General features: G+C 35.2%; 1 protein-coding gene across 1 annotated transcript in view; it reads right to left on the reverse strand.

The window, feature by feature from the left end:
• LOC145986357 (uncharacterized) overlaps positions 1-17,862 on the reverse strand; it is an 85,256-nt gene that overhangs the window by 13,470 nt on the left and 53,924 nt on the right. The window contains exons 10-12 of the mRNA XM_083120237.1: positions 11,536-11,671; positions 4,808-4,952; positions 1,399-1,561 (exon numbers count right to left, since the gene is read on the reverse strand). Coding sequence (XP_082976363.1) covers positions 1,399-1,561; positions 4,808-4,952; positions 11,536-11,671 — 444 coding nt within the window. The remainder of the gene's footprint in view (positions 1-1,398; positions 1,562-4,807; positions 4,953-11,535; positions 11,672-17,862) is intronic.

The following is a 17,862-nucleotide window of genomic DNA, read 5'->3' on the forward strand; positions in this document are numbered from 1 at the left end:
AGAAAAATTAATGAAATACCATGGGCTCTTTTTAATTCGAAATACAAGGGGACACAAAAAAGTTTTGAATTATCCAAAATCACAATTAACAAAAATATCACATCATTAAAGATTATTTCAAAAGGAATAAATTTCTGTTCAAAATAACAAGTAATTCGAATTATCCAAGTTCAAATTAAGAAGAGTCCACTGTATTTCTACCATCTTCAAACAGATGCTTTTGGCTTTGGTAATCAATCAGGACTGGATGTGTACCACTTAATCACCATAGTTACAAGCATTACCATCATGCCATCAGAGACACCCAATAAGCCATGTTAGATTTGAGTTTAATGTCTCAAGAATGGACATAGCTTAGCATCAGAGAATGGAATGAAGACCCCACACAGAGTGGGAATACAGTGGAATCCCAATGTTGCATTTCCCTGCATTTAAAGTCGTTATGTCACAGGCCCCTGAAAAAAGTATAATCAACGTTCAACTGTATGTTTATAGTCTAGGGGCTCAGGAAGATGACCGACTGATCCACCTGGATTCTGGATGTCTAGTTTGGTTCTGGAGAGGCCTGTCATTCTCATTACTTGGATTTGCTTTGTTCTGGTGTGATGCTGTCGAAATCTCAACATACAGGGTGGCATCTTCTGTCAAAATGCAGGTGCGCATGAGCAGAAGTTTTCCATGCTTAGGCAGAGGCAAGTCTTGCAATCAGTGTGCCATGAATGTTCACTTGTTTATACATGAATCGTGACAGTGAATACGTTAATCCGAACGGGTTCCTTTCCTGAGATGCAGCAGGCACTGAACTGCGGTCCAATGAGGGTCGCCATCAACCTGTGCCAGAGCATCACAACATGATACAATGGGTCTTACAATAGAAAGCCAATGGTAGCGTGCAGAAACAGAAGTCTCCAGGTGGGGAGAGGTGTATTCTCTGGCATCCTGATGCTTCTCAGTACAGTGCCTGTTGTCTCTCCTGAATGGAACCCATTCAGATGAGCATCTCCACTGCCACGATTCGTCTCAACCGGCCAACGCTCCATGGCAGACCGATTGCAAGACTTGCAGCTGACTAAGAATGCGAGACTTCTGCTTATACACACCTGCATTTTGACAGGGTTGTCAACAGATATTGGTAGATACAATTTGCACCACCCTGTACTTCTGTAACAAATTAGATCCACGGCGGTTCAATTACAGACCTCTCTGGATAGAAACGAATCCATAATCAAAGCAGCCCAATCACATGACTCTTTATGCACACACACATTTCACTCCATTCTCTGAAGATAAGAGAGAAAGCAGCCACTTCTTGAAACACCTTCCATCCTAGTTTGCAAATTGCCTTGGAACATCTGTTCGCTTCAATCCCAATCTGTACTATGTACTGTGTGCACTTACCACACAGGAGATGACAGGTCTGCAGCAATTTCCTCCACTGATGCCTTGCATGCAAGCAAGCGAGGGAATATAGGATCATCATCATTAAGAAGCTCTGGAAACACTTCCTCCACGCTTCCTTGCGTTTCAATGCCATTCAGACTAGATGCCTCATACTCCTTGCCTAAAAGATATAAATAAGTACCCTTTTTTATCAATCTTGAAATAAGGGTAAAAATAATAATTGAAGAGATCAATTACAAGTGAGGCAATGATATCACTAAAAGCACTTTCATTTGTATTCAAATTCCTTGACTTCCAAGTTCCTAGCACACTTAAATGCGGATCTAATAAATGACTGGGCATGCACCAGAAGCATATTTAAAAGATAAGCTTTTGAGGTTGAAATCTTCCCAGTTTCATATTTTGCACTTATCATTACACATTACAATTGCACAGTGTTTGGAAATGACTAGCTGTTTGTAACTCAGTTTCAAGTAAGTTATTTATTTGAGGAATTCTAACTGTATCTAGCTAGTTTTAAAATTGCACAACTAAGCTCATTTATTTGAATTAACTCAAGGGAGAATATGGTAGAGTCTGAAACATAAGCATAAACATAACATTTTTGTACTTATAATCAATGAACAGATTTTTCCATCAGTCACAGTAGTGTAGATGTACTACAAGATGGCGACTCATGTACGGAAGTCCTTTTGTGTCACTGAACTTGCAAGGTGTTGTTCTGCTGTTTCAGTATGGCCTCCATGATCCCCTGACCTTACACCTTCTGCCTTCTTCTTGTGGGGTTAAAGTGAAACTAGGATTTTTGCAGATGTTCAATCTATCACTCCAGGCATGCTGATCCTTGTTTGGGAAGAACTGATTACCGGATGGATGCATCCGTGTAATGAAAGGTGCTCACATTGAACATTTATAAGGTAGACTGTGTACACTTGACAACACCATTAAGCTTTGTTTTCATGATAACCAAAAACTCAATATGCTGACCAAGGCACAATTTATTTTATTTTAAAACATAAACTAAACGTTACGTTTCAACCTTCTAGCAAGGTCTTCTTCAGACTCTGTACCAAATACCGTATAAACTTATTGAGTGTTTGTTTACTCACATTATGACGACACTAGGCTAACGAAGCTTCCCCCGCCCCTTCACTACAATGTCCCAATCACAAAAATTTTACACCACGGTACTTTGGACACACCCATCAGGCAGCGCACAGCTACGCAACATTGCAATTGTCCTTGCGAACACATTCCACACAAGCCTCTAATGGAAAAAAAATTAATATAAAAAAAATGTTGACCCCAGATGTTAAGAAGGAACAGCCTTATGGTTGAATTTCAGACACCCTCGTACTTGTACAACAAATACAAATGCCCTGCAAGCTAGACGAGAACCCCACAGCTGAAAGGCAAATTATGCATTAGTACAAATGAAAAGTTACATAAGACCTGAGAATGCACCTACGTGCTTATTTCTAAGTATCTTCAGTTTCCAAGAAAAGAATGAATCAAGTTTCACAGTACTTTCTTTGGTACATAAGGTTATTAACCAAATAACATGAAATGGACTCGTCCATACATCCATGTTTTCATCCATCAATTGACTGACTTTTGCGTTACTATATCATGGTAACAAAAAAAAATAACCTTTACAATTGTATTATTTATCACTTGGTACTTCGTTACTTTATTGGAATTATGATGATACCACGATGCAGAACAGTATACTAAAGGGTGTTTTTTTAAGAGTGACAGAACTTTCGATAGGGATAGCTGTCATTTGTTTTGTTTTGATGACATGTTGTTTTGTCATTTCATATCAGTGAGCATTGGCAAATGATCATGGAAAGACTGACGCTGCAACAACGTTTACAAATTGTGGAAATATATTTCCAAAATCAATTTTCTGTTCGCCAAACTTATAGACCACTTCGGAAATATTGGTGCTGTCAGTGAATTGGTCTCCCAAGATCATGTGACCTAACTCCACTGGATTATTTTCTTATTTGGCAAGATTGGTGACTGACATTACACCAACTTCCTTTCCATTTCTTCAAATTTTAATTTATCACTGAGTACAATTCCTCACTGCGATAGTAACCGCTAAAACCATAGCTTTTTCCAGCATTCCAAACTACATCACCAAGATGCATCCATGGTCAGGCCATTCCAGATGCTTAACATTCTCTGCTTTTCCGCACTTTTCATTATGCGGAGAAAAACAAATTTCTAACCTGGTGCACTTTTAACTACAGAACTTAGCAGAGTGCACACAACACAATATGACTTCATTATAATACACATTAATCGAATTATATACCTTGGATTTATAAAATTAGTTACAAAAATCACTACCAACGGGCAATGACGTCACACTTGATGTCCTTTTCAACAGCCAATGTACCGGAGTGGCCAGGTCCTGCCTACAGTTGCACATTTCTGGACTCGGCGAAGATACTAAGATTTAGGGACTATTTTTTGATTGTTATTCATGCAATTAGACAACAATACTTTCAAAATTACAATATAATGAATGCCCAAATACCAGGTGGTTATAATTAAAGTGACGGTGTTCAGAGTGGTACAGCACGGGCTGTAATGAGAGTAGCAGTCTGAAACTTCGTAGATATGCTAATGAAGCAATGCGCTCGCGAATTATGAAAAAAAAAAAAAAAAATAGTTCCAATTCTCGCCACCAGGGTAAAAAATGGCGCTGTAAGCAGTCGAAACGTGGAATTTTCCGTAACTCTGACGTCAAAGTCGGTGACATTGCCTAACCATTGTGTGAGCTCCCTGGTTGTCATTGGTCACGCTTGTTGCTTTTTCCTTTAGTAATGTTCATGTAATTCGAATAGTGAAATTGTAGCGATATTTTATTACAAAGAGTATTGTTTTCTGCGATTTATAGTGTTTTTCCTGTAACTATACCACGTTTTGACTGCTTACAGCGCCATTTTTTACCCTGGTGGCGAGAATTGGAACTATTTTTTTTTTGCATAATTCGCGAGCGCATTGCTTCATTAGCATATCAACGAAGTTTAAGACAACTACTCTCATTACAGCCCGTGCTGTACCACTCTGAACACCGTCACTTTAATTATAACCACCTGGTACTTATATTGTTGCTATAAAGCGATAACGTTCCCCAAATTGAACAATTTAATAGTGGAGTACTGCTGATAAAAAGACATCGGTGCCATCTATTCCTATTGACAACTTTTTAAGATCCTTCAAACACGTCTTTTGCAATATTATTTACCTTTAATATTGTACCTATGTTAATGACACAATTAGCTCAATTTATGACTATGGTCATAACATATAAGCTTTGTCCTTGTACCCCACATATAATGGAAATTAAACGACTATGAAACCCCGATAATCATTTTAGGACATGCCTTACCTGAAGATTCTTCCAGACTGTTGATATTCACAGAGTCTTTGGGAAGCAAGCAGCGATTGACTTGGAGCTTTCTCCTGTGACTAGGTGTGCTTGGAATCTGAATTTCATGAGACACGACTGGCTCTGCAAAACTCACACGTCTTTTCTGTTAATTAGTACAAAAAAAAGTTTTACTCAAGGGCGCTACTTGGATACTTGCAAAAAATACAGTAGAAGCTTCTTGAAACACATGTTGGAAAAGTTATTATTTTCAAGTTATAAATATTACAGATAATAGGTAATTAATTGAGAAGGTAAAATTAATTCTGAGCATTCGACAACCTCCTTCTCTACAATTTCGTAAAAACAAAATTTTTCAGACCAAGTCATTAGGGCAATCCATGTATTTACAGGTTTGAACAAGAAGGACACTACATTTTAACTAAACACAACACTTAGAAAAAAGGTTATAACTTTATCTTTAATCAAAATGAAAATAAATGTCTGATGAAGGGAGCGTGTGTTCTGAAACTCACAACGAAAAACTGTTTTCTTATGCTTGTAATAACTGTAAACTACAGGGAAATAATACTTAGGAACCCATTAAACAAAGTTAAAAGTAATAACAAGAAGGAAAACTGAACACAAATTTATTTCATTCTAGTTTTTTGGACTTTTAACCATTGTTATTTTTTTAAAGATACCTACGTTACAGACTACACGCTACCCTGAAGACGGAGGCTGATTCAGCCTCCGAAACGTAGGTATCTAAAAAATAACAGTGGTTAAAAGTAAAAAAAACAAGAATGAATAAATCACCACTGATTAGCTACAAAGAACAAATTTACTTAATTTACTCTGATAAGCTTACTTTTAATTTTTCCGCGTAAATTTTTCTCGCTATCGATTTCACCACCCATCTGGTGGCTTCATCAGGCATGTACAAACCACCAGACAGGTGACGAAATCAATCGCGAGAAAAAAAAATTACGTGGAAAAATGAAAAGTAACCTTATCAGAGTAAATTACCTATCTCCACATAACCACCAAACAGATATCTTTAGATACAAATTCCCGGTAGAGAAAGGGACATCAGGGGTAGGGTGAGCTCTTATGAAATACTTGCTGTGTATTGACTAATGATAAAAAATATATAATTGTAGTAAAACTTAGTAATATACGTATGTAGCTAACAAAACCCAACAATTGGAAAAAGAAAGTGGTAAATGCCAATAGCCACTTACTGCAGTAGATTTCTAGCTGAAATTATTTTCAAAATATGACCCTTTTTATTAGAGTAGTTAATATGCAATTTCTACTGGAACTGCTGGTAATATTCAGTATATCAAACTGGAGCATAGTTTTCTCTGAATGTTAAAGCTAATGTAGAATAGTTTGTCCACAACAAATTTAAAATGTCTTGCTTGTAATTTTCTTCTTTGATCAAGAATCTATTTTTGATGCACTTTCACAAAAATATTACATTTCCCCAAAAAAAAACAGCAAATTTCTGACATTTCCAGGATTTCCAGATGGGTAGACACCCTGGCACACACATTTCGTTTTCGATGGAAACATGAAATAACGCACTGTAATGTTCATCTTTCATGTTATTGAAAGGTGTGAAGTGCATTTTCTTACATGTTTTGTCATGAAATGACAGAAAGTGCGAAATAAACTCTGAAACAAGGAATTTAGAGTTTACTTATGGATGCAACCCTTTCTGATGTATCAATTATCCTGTGAGTTAATCAAAGCCAGTAAAATTGATTAATTCTGCTGTAAATATTTGAGAAGCAAAAATTGACTCTTTTAGACATGAATAAATGCATTACTTTCAAAACTACATAAAAACGTACTATTAGAAGGTAATTGTTTATTTTGTGTAATAAGTGTAGTCCTTAAAATCAAATTTTGGATTATATTCGCCATTTTAACACCAAAATTCCATTTAATATACAGATATAACACCATTAAGCATTGTTTCCATGATATGAAAAACTCAATATGCTGACCAAGGCAGAAATTTATTTTATTATAAAGCATAAACTAAACGGAACGTTTCAACCTTCTAGCAAAGGTCTTCTTGAGACTCTGCACCAAGTACAACTGTAACAAGGTACAAAACAGGACGATATATATATACACAAACATTACTCCCCTCCAGACTATTAGAAAGTTGTTCTGGAACATTCTAGCAGTGGCTTTCCCTTGACAACTGTACTTTCACCTGAAAGGCGATTTAGCTAAATATTTTTTATCATCTGGAATGTGGTTGGACTCTTTATCTCACGCTCTTTTTCCTTCATTCTTCTTCCTTCTTCTCTCCTCTTTCTCTCTTGACCTTTCCACTTTAACATCATCTTCCATTCTTTGTTTATCTTCAGTCCCCCATTCCAGTTCATTGCGTCTTCTTCACCTTTCTTCTCTATTTCCTTGGCCTCCTTCCTTTCAGGTGAAAGTACAGTTGACAAGGGAAAGCCACCTGCTAGAATGTTCCAGAACAACTTTCTAATAGTCTGGAGGGGAGTAATTTTTGTGTATATATATCATCCTGTTTTGTACCTTGTGCAGAGTCTGAAGAAGACCTTGCTAGAAGGTTGAAACTTTATGTTTAGTTTTTATAATAAAATAAATTTCTGCCTTGGTCAGCATATTGAGTTTTTTAATACACAGCTTTTAACATCAAAATGTACCCTGTTTTGGCACCAAAATACTGATCTTTTATTCACCATAAATATGTGGCACTGTTTGGGAAAGAGGAAGCAATTTACCTTGAAGCTTATGGCTGATGACAACTCCCAAGAAGAGGTTTAAAAAAATCAAGATCATACCAATTAAATGTTGCCAGAGATCTAGGCATGTATCCAACATTGTTAAAATTGTAGAAAGACACTGGACTTTTGCCATTGTTGTCTCAGACTTGGTCCACCTCTTCTTTTTCAGGAAGTTGGTTATTGTGTTTATACAGGGTGTCATTTTAATGGCGCCCACAGACCACGGAAACATATAGAGGACAACAAAACAAACAACTTTTCTCAGTAACATTTTTCTCGGAGCGTCGTTTCGGCGCTACAGTCGTTCAAAAAAGCCAGTTTTGCCACCTGAATGCTGGCAACCCAACACAACATTTGATTGCATTTGTGACGTCATATCCCGTCGTGAAGCGATGCGTTACAGGGTTGCCAGGAACACACATACTCTGTGAAAAATGACATAGCTACAATCAGCCACATTATGTACCGTAAAACAAAACGAGAAAACACGTTCTGTAACCTAACAGGAAGTAAACAAACGATACAAAAATGGTAGAAAAAAAATAGAATTCAAGTGGAAGTGGTCATATCAAATTTTGTCTCTGCTTACATGTCAAATATTTGCAAATCTACTGCACTTACCAAGTTGGCATCTACAATTTAGTCTATCCACTTCGTCCTTCTGATACTAGTTGTCTGTGACACACTGAACAGATGACAAAATATAAATGAAAAAACTCAAAATTCCAAAGGTAAGCAACACACATAATGTATATTCAGGGCATTATGAGGCAAGTGACAAAAATGGTTGAAAATACTGGGATATAAGTAGTAGTAAAACAAACTCTCCGACGACTGTCTTTATCTACGCACCGGATACACATGTAATAGTTTGCAACTTTGAACAGGGCAGTATATTCGCTACTGATTCAACATTACATTGTTACTGTGGTTGTACGTGTTTTAGCCGTAATGTAACAACGTGAACCTCAGATACTTCCGTTATCAGCACAAAGTACCACAAGGCATCTGGACACAAACCTGTAGATATCAACATTGCAACGAGATTTGCAAAAATAATTGACATGTAGCTGGGCGTAAACAGCACATGTAAGTTGTAAGTACAATAAAAGTTATTATTGTTGATATTTGACATGTAGGCTGAGACAAAATCCGATATTGACTCTTCATTTTGAATACGTTTTTACCATTTCTTATATTGTTGGTTAACTTCCCTCTTCCCCTGAGATGACTGCTGATCTTCTGGCTGGTAGTCTATGATGTTCGGTTTACTGGACGCGTTTCTCGCTTCGTTTTACAGCTAATAATGTGGTTGGTAGTTTGTCATTTTTCACAAAATTTGTGTGTTCCTTGCAACCCTACCGTGCGCTGTTTCGCCGCAGGAAATGATGTCTCAGATACGATCAAATGTTGTGTTGGGTTGCCAGCATCCAGGCGGCAAAACGGTCTCTTTTGAACGGCTGTAGCGTCAAATTGACGCACCAATGTGAAAAATGTTACTGAGAAAAGTTGTTTGTTTTGATGTCCTCTACACAAATCTGTGGTCCGTGGGCGCCATTAAAATGACACCCTGTATAATCATCTGTACACTGGGGATATTGAATCCATGATTTGCAACTTCAGGCTGGCTATTCTATGGCCAAGTATAATTCATGTTTATTATGCAGAATTACCCAAAATTAAAGGCATAAAATAGCAACAATTGTTATAATAATAACTTTAACACTTTACTCCTTGCACCTCTTACTAAGTATGTGAATAAGTAATATAAGGAACAACACCCTCCTACACCCAAAGCCTCTTCAAGAGTGTAGTGGTAACACCATCACCTTGAAATCAAGAGGTCTTGGGTTCGATATACAGTGGAGGCACATTACACAGTGGTTTGGATGTAACTCAGTCCCAAATAGCCTATCTGAGCATAAAGAGGACTTGAACAAAGTTAACCCTGCTTCCCTTTTCTTCTGATGCTCTGAAAACTAACACATGAGTAAACGACAACCAATGACTTAAGCTCTTTGACATCCAAAATTATGTAATCACCTCACCAAAGTTTCTAAAAATTAACAAAAATTGTCAATGAATGTGTTAATGTTGATTGTCAGTTTTAAAGGTTAAAAAGGAAATCAGCCCACCCCCTTCTCAAAATTTTAAGAGTTAACCAATCACTGACACTAATTAAAACATACTTTTGTTTGTAGTGACTAAACTATACTTTCTTCATCATTTTGACAATTTCACATGTCTTTTTCAAGAGTTACATAAAGAAATTAACTAATTACAAGTCACATTTCAGGATCAAATGCAGTATATAAAATGTTATTTGGGTGTTGAAAATGGTGAATAAGATCCCAAATTTGATTTGAAAAACTAGTTATTACACAAAATAAACATTTATTTTATAATAGTACACTTATGTAGTTATCAGAGTGTGATGGAGTCCAATTTTGCTTCTCTAACTTTTTCAGCAGAATTAATCATTTTTTTCATTTCGCATAGCTCACAGGATAACTCAAACTTCAGAAAATGTTGTGTCAGTAAATAAACTCTAAATTTCATGTTCAAGATTTATTTTGCATTTTGCAGTTCATTTCGCATTATTTTGTGACAAACCATGGTAGGAAAACTTACCTCACACCTTTGAAAACCATTAGAAAATTAACATTGCAGCATGCTATTTCAAATGTCGGGTTTCCGTAAAAAACAAAATATGCATGCCTCTACTTATTACTCTTAAGAGTATGTCCCAGAGTAAAGATATAAACCTCCACACAAATTTCCGTAAACACACAGGTGTGTTAAGGAAGCGGTAAACAAAATTGCAATCGATGCAGACTTATTTTAACTGGATAATAAAGTGGAGTTTAAGCCATGAGTTTAAATTATTACTGAGATTAATGTTTAGGTAACAAGCCACATTCAAACATATGCTTGTTATTATTGTCAGTTTTCAATTTTTGGAATTGATGCAACAGGTGAAAAATGGAAGGAACCCTTTAGTGGTTGGTTTCTCTTCAAGAAAAGTGTTCCCAGTGCACTTGGCTCCAAATTGCACAACCTGCTCCAGTGAAGATAAATACAATGGAATACCGATTTCACGTTCTCAGATTTTAAGCTTTCCTGCTTTATGCATTCAATCTTGATCGTCCCAACATAACAAAATGCTATAAAATTTTCCTTGATTATACATTTTCCTGCATTTTAAGTTTCTACAGCTTGGTCCTCTGAAAAACGTAAAATCGAGGTTTCACTGTACATACATTACACAGTTGTTCACAATCTGTAGTCTCGAAACTCCAATGTGGTGGCCAACGTGATAGAATATACCTCAGGGGAAAAATTCTTCCCACCATTGTTTTCTTTTTTTGTTTTGTTTTTCATTAAGAAATATTACAAATTTTATAAATTCTAAGCAAAGCAATTCCTTCTGTTAGTTTTATGCCAAAACTGTGAAAGTTCACATGTGGAGCACATTTCAAGAATCTACAAATCTCCAAAGCAAAGGAATTTAAACCTATTTCAATTTTTTCTATTTCCAAGGCATTTAGAAAGCCAAAGTGGCTGGTTGAAGAGTGTGAATCTTTCACTCACTTTCATAATTTTAATGAATATAATCAGGTCAGAAAATAAAATGTATATTTAGGAATCTATTTTGTCAAATTGGAGCATGTGAATGATACTTATACATTCTTAAAAAGAATAATCATGGCAGAATTTTGTAATATATTACAGGTTATTTATAGTAATATATGATTGGTAAAATTATGAGTATGTTGATGAATATGTTCTTAATAAATAATAAGCAAAATGAATTTTCCAGCACAAGATGTAAGATATTATCTTACGTCAAATTGAACATTTGTTTTATATTTTTTGTGGATGTTACGTCAAATTGAACATTTGTTTTATATTTTTTGTGGATGTTACGTAAATATCCCCATTTATACATGCCAAAAAATTACTTGCACTTACTTTCGAAGGTGGTGACGGTGAATCTTCCATGGACAGATCCAGTCGCTTTTTCAATATACTGGCACTAGGACTGGCATTGGGAGAGTGTTTATGTCTTGTGTACAGAGAGTATATATTCTCATCTGCAGTATCAGCACTGGTACAGAAGAAAAAAAAAATCAGAAATGTGCATAAATCAATGACAATGTAAGTAATGAAATCATGTTTAATCATTATCCAGACTACTCTCACAAATAATGCAAGCAATGCAAATAGATGAAATATATTGACAAAAGCAGAAGTAGATCTCTAACTTAATTAACACCCTAAGTATATATGCTTTGTGTTTGCTTTGACTAGATTAGACTTAAAGTGGCACACATGTATGCCCAGATGTTGAGAATATAACAATCTCGCTAGGTGAGATTATATACCTCTAGGAGAAAAAAAAACAGTAGTAGAAGAGGAAGAAGATGAAAAAGAAGAAATAATTTATGTTAGACGTAAGCAAACTTGTCTATTCTTGTGTGGTGTAGTTCCTGCATAATCAGGGTAGCTACAATTTTTTGATTATGAAATTCCCCGACTTTTCCAGGTTTTCCAGACCAGAAATGAAATTTTTCCAGACATGTTTGTCATCATGATTTTTGCTTTTGGACCTCATGTTTTTCAATTAAGTTTGCAGGCACGTTAATTAATATGACTATGAATATACACAGTTATTAGCTGTAAATTTACTAAGTGATTATTAATACAATGCTATTCAATAAGAAAATAAATAACTATTGTACTTCCCCATTTTCCCTAAGTCATTACAATTAAGGTGGTGTAAAAAAATCAATAAAAAATGTGGCATATATATCAAAGCTTTACAATGTAACCTGTATACAACCTCAATTATATCAATACAAACTAGAAACAACAGAAAATTAGGTCATGTACCTTTAGAAAATATGCAATAAGTTTAATGATAATATTTTTTAATTTTTTGAAAATAGTACATATTTCGGAAATTCAGAACGTTGGGTCGGTTACCAATCATACACCTAAAAAAATATATATATGCGAGCTATACTTTGGAATCAAATATCTCCATTATTTGAGTTTTCCACATGCTGCAACCAATTTTATATTACGGAAAACATCAAAATCTGTCTATTAAAAAGGTAACAGTTCCAAATGGTTTATGATTTTTTTAAATTTTCCTAGCAGGAAGACTTATTATCATAGAATTCTGGCAATCATTGTAACACGAAATTTGAACCTTCCTTAAAATAATGAGCACATTTTGGATTTGAAAGAACTTATTTATGTTGAAAAAAAACCTTCAAAATGACCTTACGTAAGCAAGGTTGACAAGCGACCGTAAGTATCGTAAACTAGTGGGAATGAATGTAGAAATAAATCGGAACCTTAGTAGAGTGCATTCAGGGTCTTTATTTTCATTCTAAGACAACCAAACCTGACATTCCTAACCTAACCACAAAAGCATATATTGACAAAATCTTAAGTAATCGCTAAAACTCTGCAGTATGTGTTAACAGACATAAATCAAAATCGAACCATGTAAAAATTGCAATGAACTGGAATCACAATGAACCATTCGTTCATTTTGTAACCGGTTCTCCTGCAACTCCAAAATGCATGTAAATTCCAGGAAATATGCAAAAATCCCTGACTTTCCCAGTTTTGCAGTTGCGTAGCAACTCTGATAATATAAAACCAAAATATGCTCAAAAACAAAGTTTGCATGATGTGGGCATTGATTTGCACTTGCTTTCAAAGACTTCCCCACTAGAAATATACAGGGTGACTGGTAATTAGATGTATTCCCTGAAAGGGGTTAAAGTAGAGACAATTTGCAATAAATTTGACCATATGATACCCCGTCCGAAAATTAGTAGTTTTCGAGATAATCGAGTTTCTATTGTTTTTTCTAAAAATGACAATTTTCCACATAAAAAGATGAATTGAGAAAAAACTGATAATTGTAGGTGTCCAAAAAAAGGCATTTCAACATTTTCCTTGGAAAGTGACTTGCGATACTTGATTGGTGTTCCAGGGAACTCAGTAGCTTTTGACCTGTGAAAGATTCTGGCCGTTGAAAAACATTTCTTTCCATTTTACTTTATTTCGCAAAATATGCATGGGAGTGAATTGTTTGTCTGGTGTGAATACTTGCTTGTGTGCAGTACAAACTCGTGTCAGCGAAAGAATGCGATTTCGAAAGTCTTAAAGTTTATCATTTTGCTAGACCAGACTTTGGACATGACTGTTTTATCACAAGAGAACCATCAGAAAGAAACATCTCATCGGTCCAATTATTGTTAATGGTAAAGATAATACCTTCCGTCGCTTGAGACCGATTATGCTCGTATTCGGAATGAAGCATTGAGAGTGCAAGAGCGCCGTTGCAGGGTTCCGTTTTGTATCTCATCCTCGTCCTGTTTCCTCTTCCTGTTTTCCAATTATCACTTGATAAGGAGTGAGGGATGCTCAGTTCAGGTTGTTGACGGTAGGTGGGAGTTGTGGAGCCTAGTCTAATACGTGGTTGGCTTATTTTTTTCCTGTTACGTGAAATTTAATCCCTGTAGATATGTTGTGTATTGGACGAACAAAGGGTAGATATGTTGTGTATTGGACGAACAAAGGGTAGAACTTGATGCCACTCGGGTCGAATTCAGGTTTGTGTTTTTTCTTGTGTGGTGGTTGTTATGTGTTTGTGTGTCTTGTGCAGTAGTTGTGCTGTGTAGTGTGTTTGGATTTGTCTTGTGTAGTAGTTGTGGTGCCTAGAAGTCTAATGTGTTTCTGTTTGTCTTGTGTAGTATTGGTGGTGTGTATGTATGTGTCTTGTGTTGTAGTTGTGCTGTCTAGTATGTTTGTGTAGTAGTTGTGCTGTCTAGTATGTTTGTTTTGTCTTGCGTAATAGTTGTGCTGTCTAATTTGTTTGTGTTTGTCTTGTGTAGTAGTTGTGGTGTGTTTGTGTTTATATTTTGTTATAGTTGTGATGTGTTTGTGTGTGTCTTGTGTAGTAGTTGTGCTGTCTAATGTGTTTGTGTTCGTCTTGTGTAGTAATTGTGCTGTCTAATGTGTTTGTGTTTGTCTTGTGTAGTAGTTCCTCCATTCATATTGGGGGTTAGGCGTAGAGCTGACAACTCTGCACTGTAAAAATACATGTCAAGAAACAACAATATAAGACCTTGGATGTTCCCAAGGTAAAATATTCCGGAGGTAAAATAGTCCCCCGTTCGGATCTCCGGGTGGGGACTACTTTGGGAGGTCCCTGGACTAAGGATAAGATCTACATTAGGAATAAATATATTAAATTAGGCACCTGGAATGTTCTGAGCCTTTACCGGCCTGGGGCATTTCAGTGTACAGTTAATGAGATAGTTAAGTATAAATTAGATGTAGTAGCTGTCCAGGAAGTTAGGTGGCCAGGAGAAGGGAATTGTAAAACTAAAAATTATACTTTTTTCTATGGTGGTACTGAAAATCATAATTTTGGAACAGGCTTTTTTATAAATAATAGAATTATCTCGGCTCTTAAAACAGTAGAATTTATTAATGATAGGATATCATATGCAGTTTTACAGGGTAGGTGGTGTAAAATTATTTTAATAAACATACATGCACCAACGGAAGATAAAGATGATAATACTAAAGATGATTTTTATACAGAGTTAGAACAGGTCTTTGATAAATTTTCTCAGTATGATATGAAAATTCTGTTAGGTGACTGTAATGCACAAATTGGCAAAGAAGAGACATTTAAACCCACAATTGGTAAAGAAAGTCTTCATGAATTAAGTAATGATAATGGTATAAGATTGATTACTTTTGCAACCTCAAAGAATTTAATTGTGAAAAGTACCACTTTTAAACATAAAGATATCCATAAATATACCTGGTCTTCTCCAGATGGTAAAACTCATAATCAGATAGATCATATTCTCATTGATAAGAGAAGGCATACTAGTATAATTGACGTTCGTACACATAGAGGTGCTGACTGTGCCAGTGACCATTATTTAGTAATTGCTAAATTAAGAGAAAGACTCTCAGTGATAAATCATAAGCAACAAAATCTAAAAGTTCTAAAATTTGATACAGGAAAGTTTACTGATGAAAGAATTAAGAAAGATTACCAAATTAAATTGTCAAATAGATTTGATGTGTTGCAGGATTTAAATGATGATGAAAATATAAATGAAACAGACGTAAATAAGAATTGGGAGCACATACGTAATGCAATAGAATCAGCAGCTAAAGAAAGTATAGGATACCATAAACCGAGAAAAAGTAAGCCATGGTTTGATAATGAATGTCATAATCTAATAGAAATAAGAAATCAGGCTAGACTTAGGTGGTTAAATAACTCTGATGATACAAATCTAAACAATTATAATAGAATAAAGCGAGAAGTTAACCGCACGTTTAGAAGTAAAAAAAGAGATTACTTGAAAAGCAAAATTAACGAAATTGAAACAAACAGCAAAAATAAAAATATCAGAGATTTATATAAAGGTGTAAATGAGTTTAGAAAGGGGTGGCAACCTAAAGTAAACTTGATAAAAGATAAAGACGATGATTTTCTAGCTGACCCAAGTGATATTCTAAATAGATGGAAGAACTACTTTAATGACCTTTTAAATGTTCATGTAGGAGATAAATCAGAAGTGAATGAAGTACACACAGCAGAACCTTTAGTTCCAGAACCTAACTTGACTGAAGTTAAAGATGCTATTAAAATGCTAAAGAATAACAAAGCACCTGGCATTGATTTAATACCAGCTGAGTTAATTAAATATGGTGGAAATTCATTAATATGTCAAATTCATAAATTAATTTGTTTAATATGGAAAAAAGAAGAAATCCCTCAACAGTGGAAAGAATCCATAATTGTTCCTGTGTTTAAAAAAGATGATAAAATGAACTGCAATAATTACCGTGGAATTTCTCTACTCTCAACAACATATAAAATATTATCTAACATTATTTTAACAAGACTAACCCCATATGCTAATGAAATTATAGGTGATTATCAATGTGGATTTAAACGTAACAGATCAACTACAGATCAAATTTTTCACATCAGACGGACACTTGAAAAAAAGTGGGAATATAATCAAAATGTCCATCAGCTATTCATTGATTTTAAAAAAGCATATGATTCAGTCAAACGAGATAAACTATATAATATATTAGTAGAGTTTGGAATACCTAAGAAGCTTGTTAGTATGATAAAAGTATGCACCAGTGAAACAGAAAGTAAAATTCGTGTGGGTATTAATATGTCTGACAAATTTACAATTCATGATGGGTTAAAACAAGGAGATGCATTATCTCCATTGCTCTTTAATTTTGCCTTAGAATATGCTGTTAGGAAAGTAAAAGAAACTAAAGAAGGACTAAAATTAAATGGTGTGACTCAGTTGTTAGCATATGCAGATGATGTAGACTTACTGGGGGATGAAGTGAATACAATTAAGAATAATGCTAAAATATTTTTCAAAACAGCTAAAGAGATAGGTTTGGAAGTTAACAAAGAGAAAACTAAATATATGCTTACAGGCCGAAACCAAGTGTTAGGTAATAATCAAAATCTAATTATTGATAACAACTCGTTTGAACCAGTTTCCAAATTCAAATACTTAGGAGTAATATTAACAAATGAAAATTATATTAAAGAGGAAATAAAAAGTAGGCTTAATTCAGGAAATGCATGTTACTTCTCTCTTCATAAACTTTTGTTTTCTCGTTTAATATCTAAGAAACTAAAAGTTAAAATATACAAAACAGTAATTTTGCCTGTAGTATTATATGGATGTGAAACTTGGTCCCTTACATTGAAAGAGGAACATAAATTGAAAGTATTTGAAAATAAGATCCTTAGGAAAATATTTGGACCTAAAAGGGATGAGGAGACAGGTGAGTGGAGAAGGTTACATAATTTAGAACTACATAATTTGTATTCAAGTCCAGATATTATTAGAATGATTAAATCAAGAAGACTTAGGTGGGCAGGCCATGTGGCACGAATGGGAGAGGAAAGAGGAGTTTACAGGATTTTTGTTGGGAAACCTGATGGTAAGAGACCTGTAGGAAGGCCAAGACGAAGATGGAGGGACAACATTGAGATGGACCTAAGGGAATTCGGTAGGGATGGAAAAGAGTATATAGATCTTGCTCAAGGTAGGGAAACATGGAAGGCCTGTGTTGCTGCAGCCATGAACCTTCGGGTGTAAGAAGGCTAGAGAGTTAGTTAGTTAGTTAATTGTAGGGAACTTATTTAAGCGTTTTCTGATAGCTAACAAACAAGTGGTTCGTTGAAAAAAAAGTTTTTTC

This window comes from Lepisma saccharinum, chromosome 4 (assembly GCF_977018435.1).
Source record: "Lepisma saccharinum chromosome 4, izLepSacc3.1, whole genome shotgun sequence".
NCBI lineage: Eukaryota > Metazoa > Arthropoda > Insecta > Zygentoma > Lepismatidae > Lepisma > Lepisma saccharinum.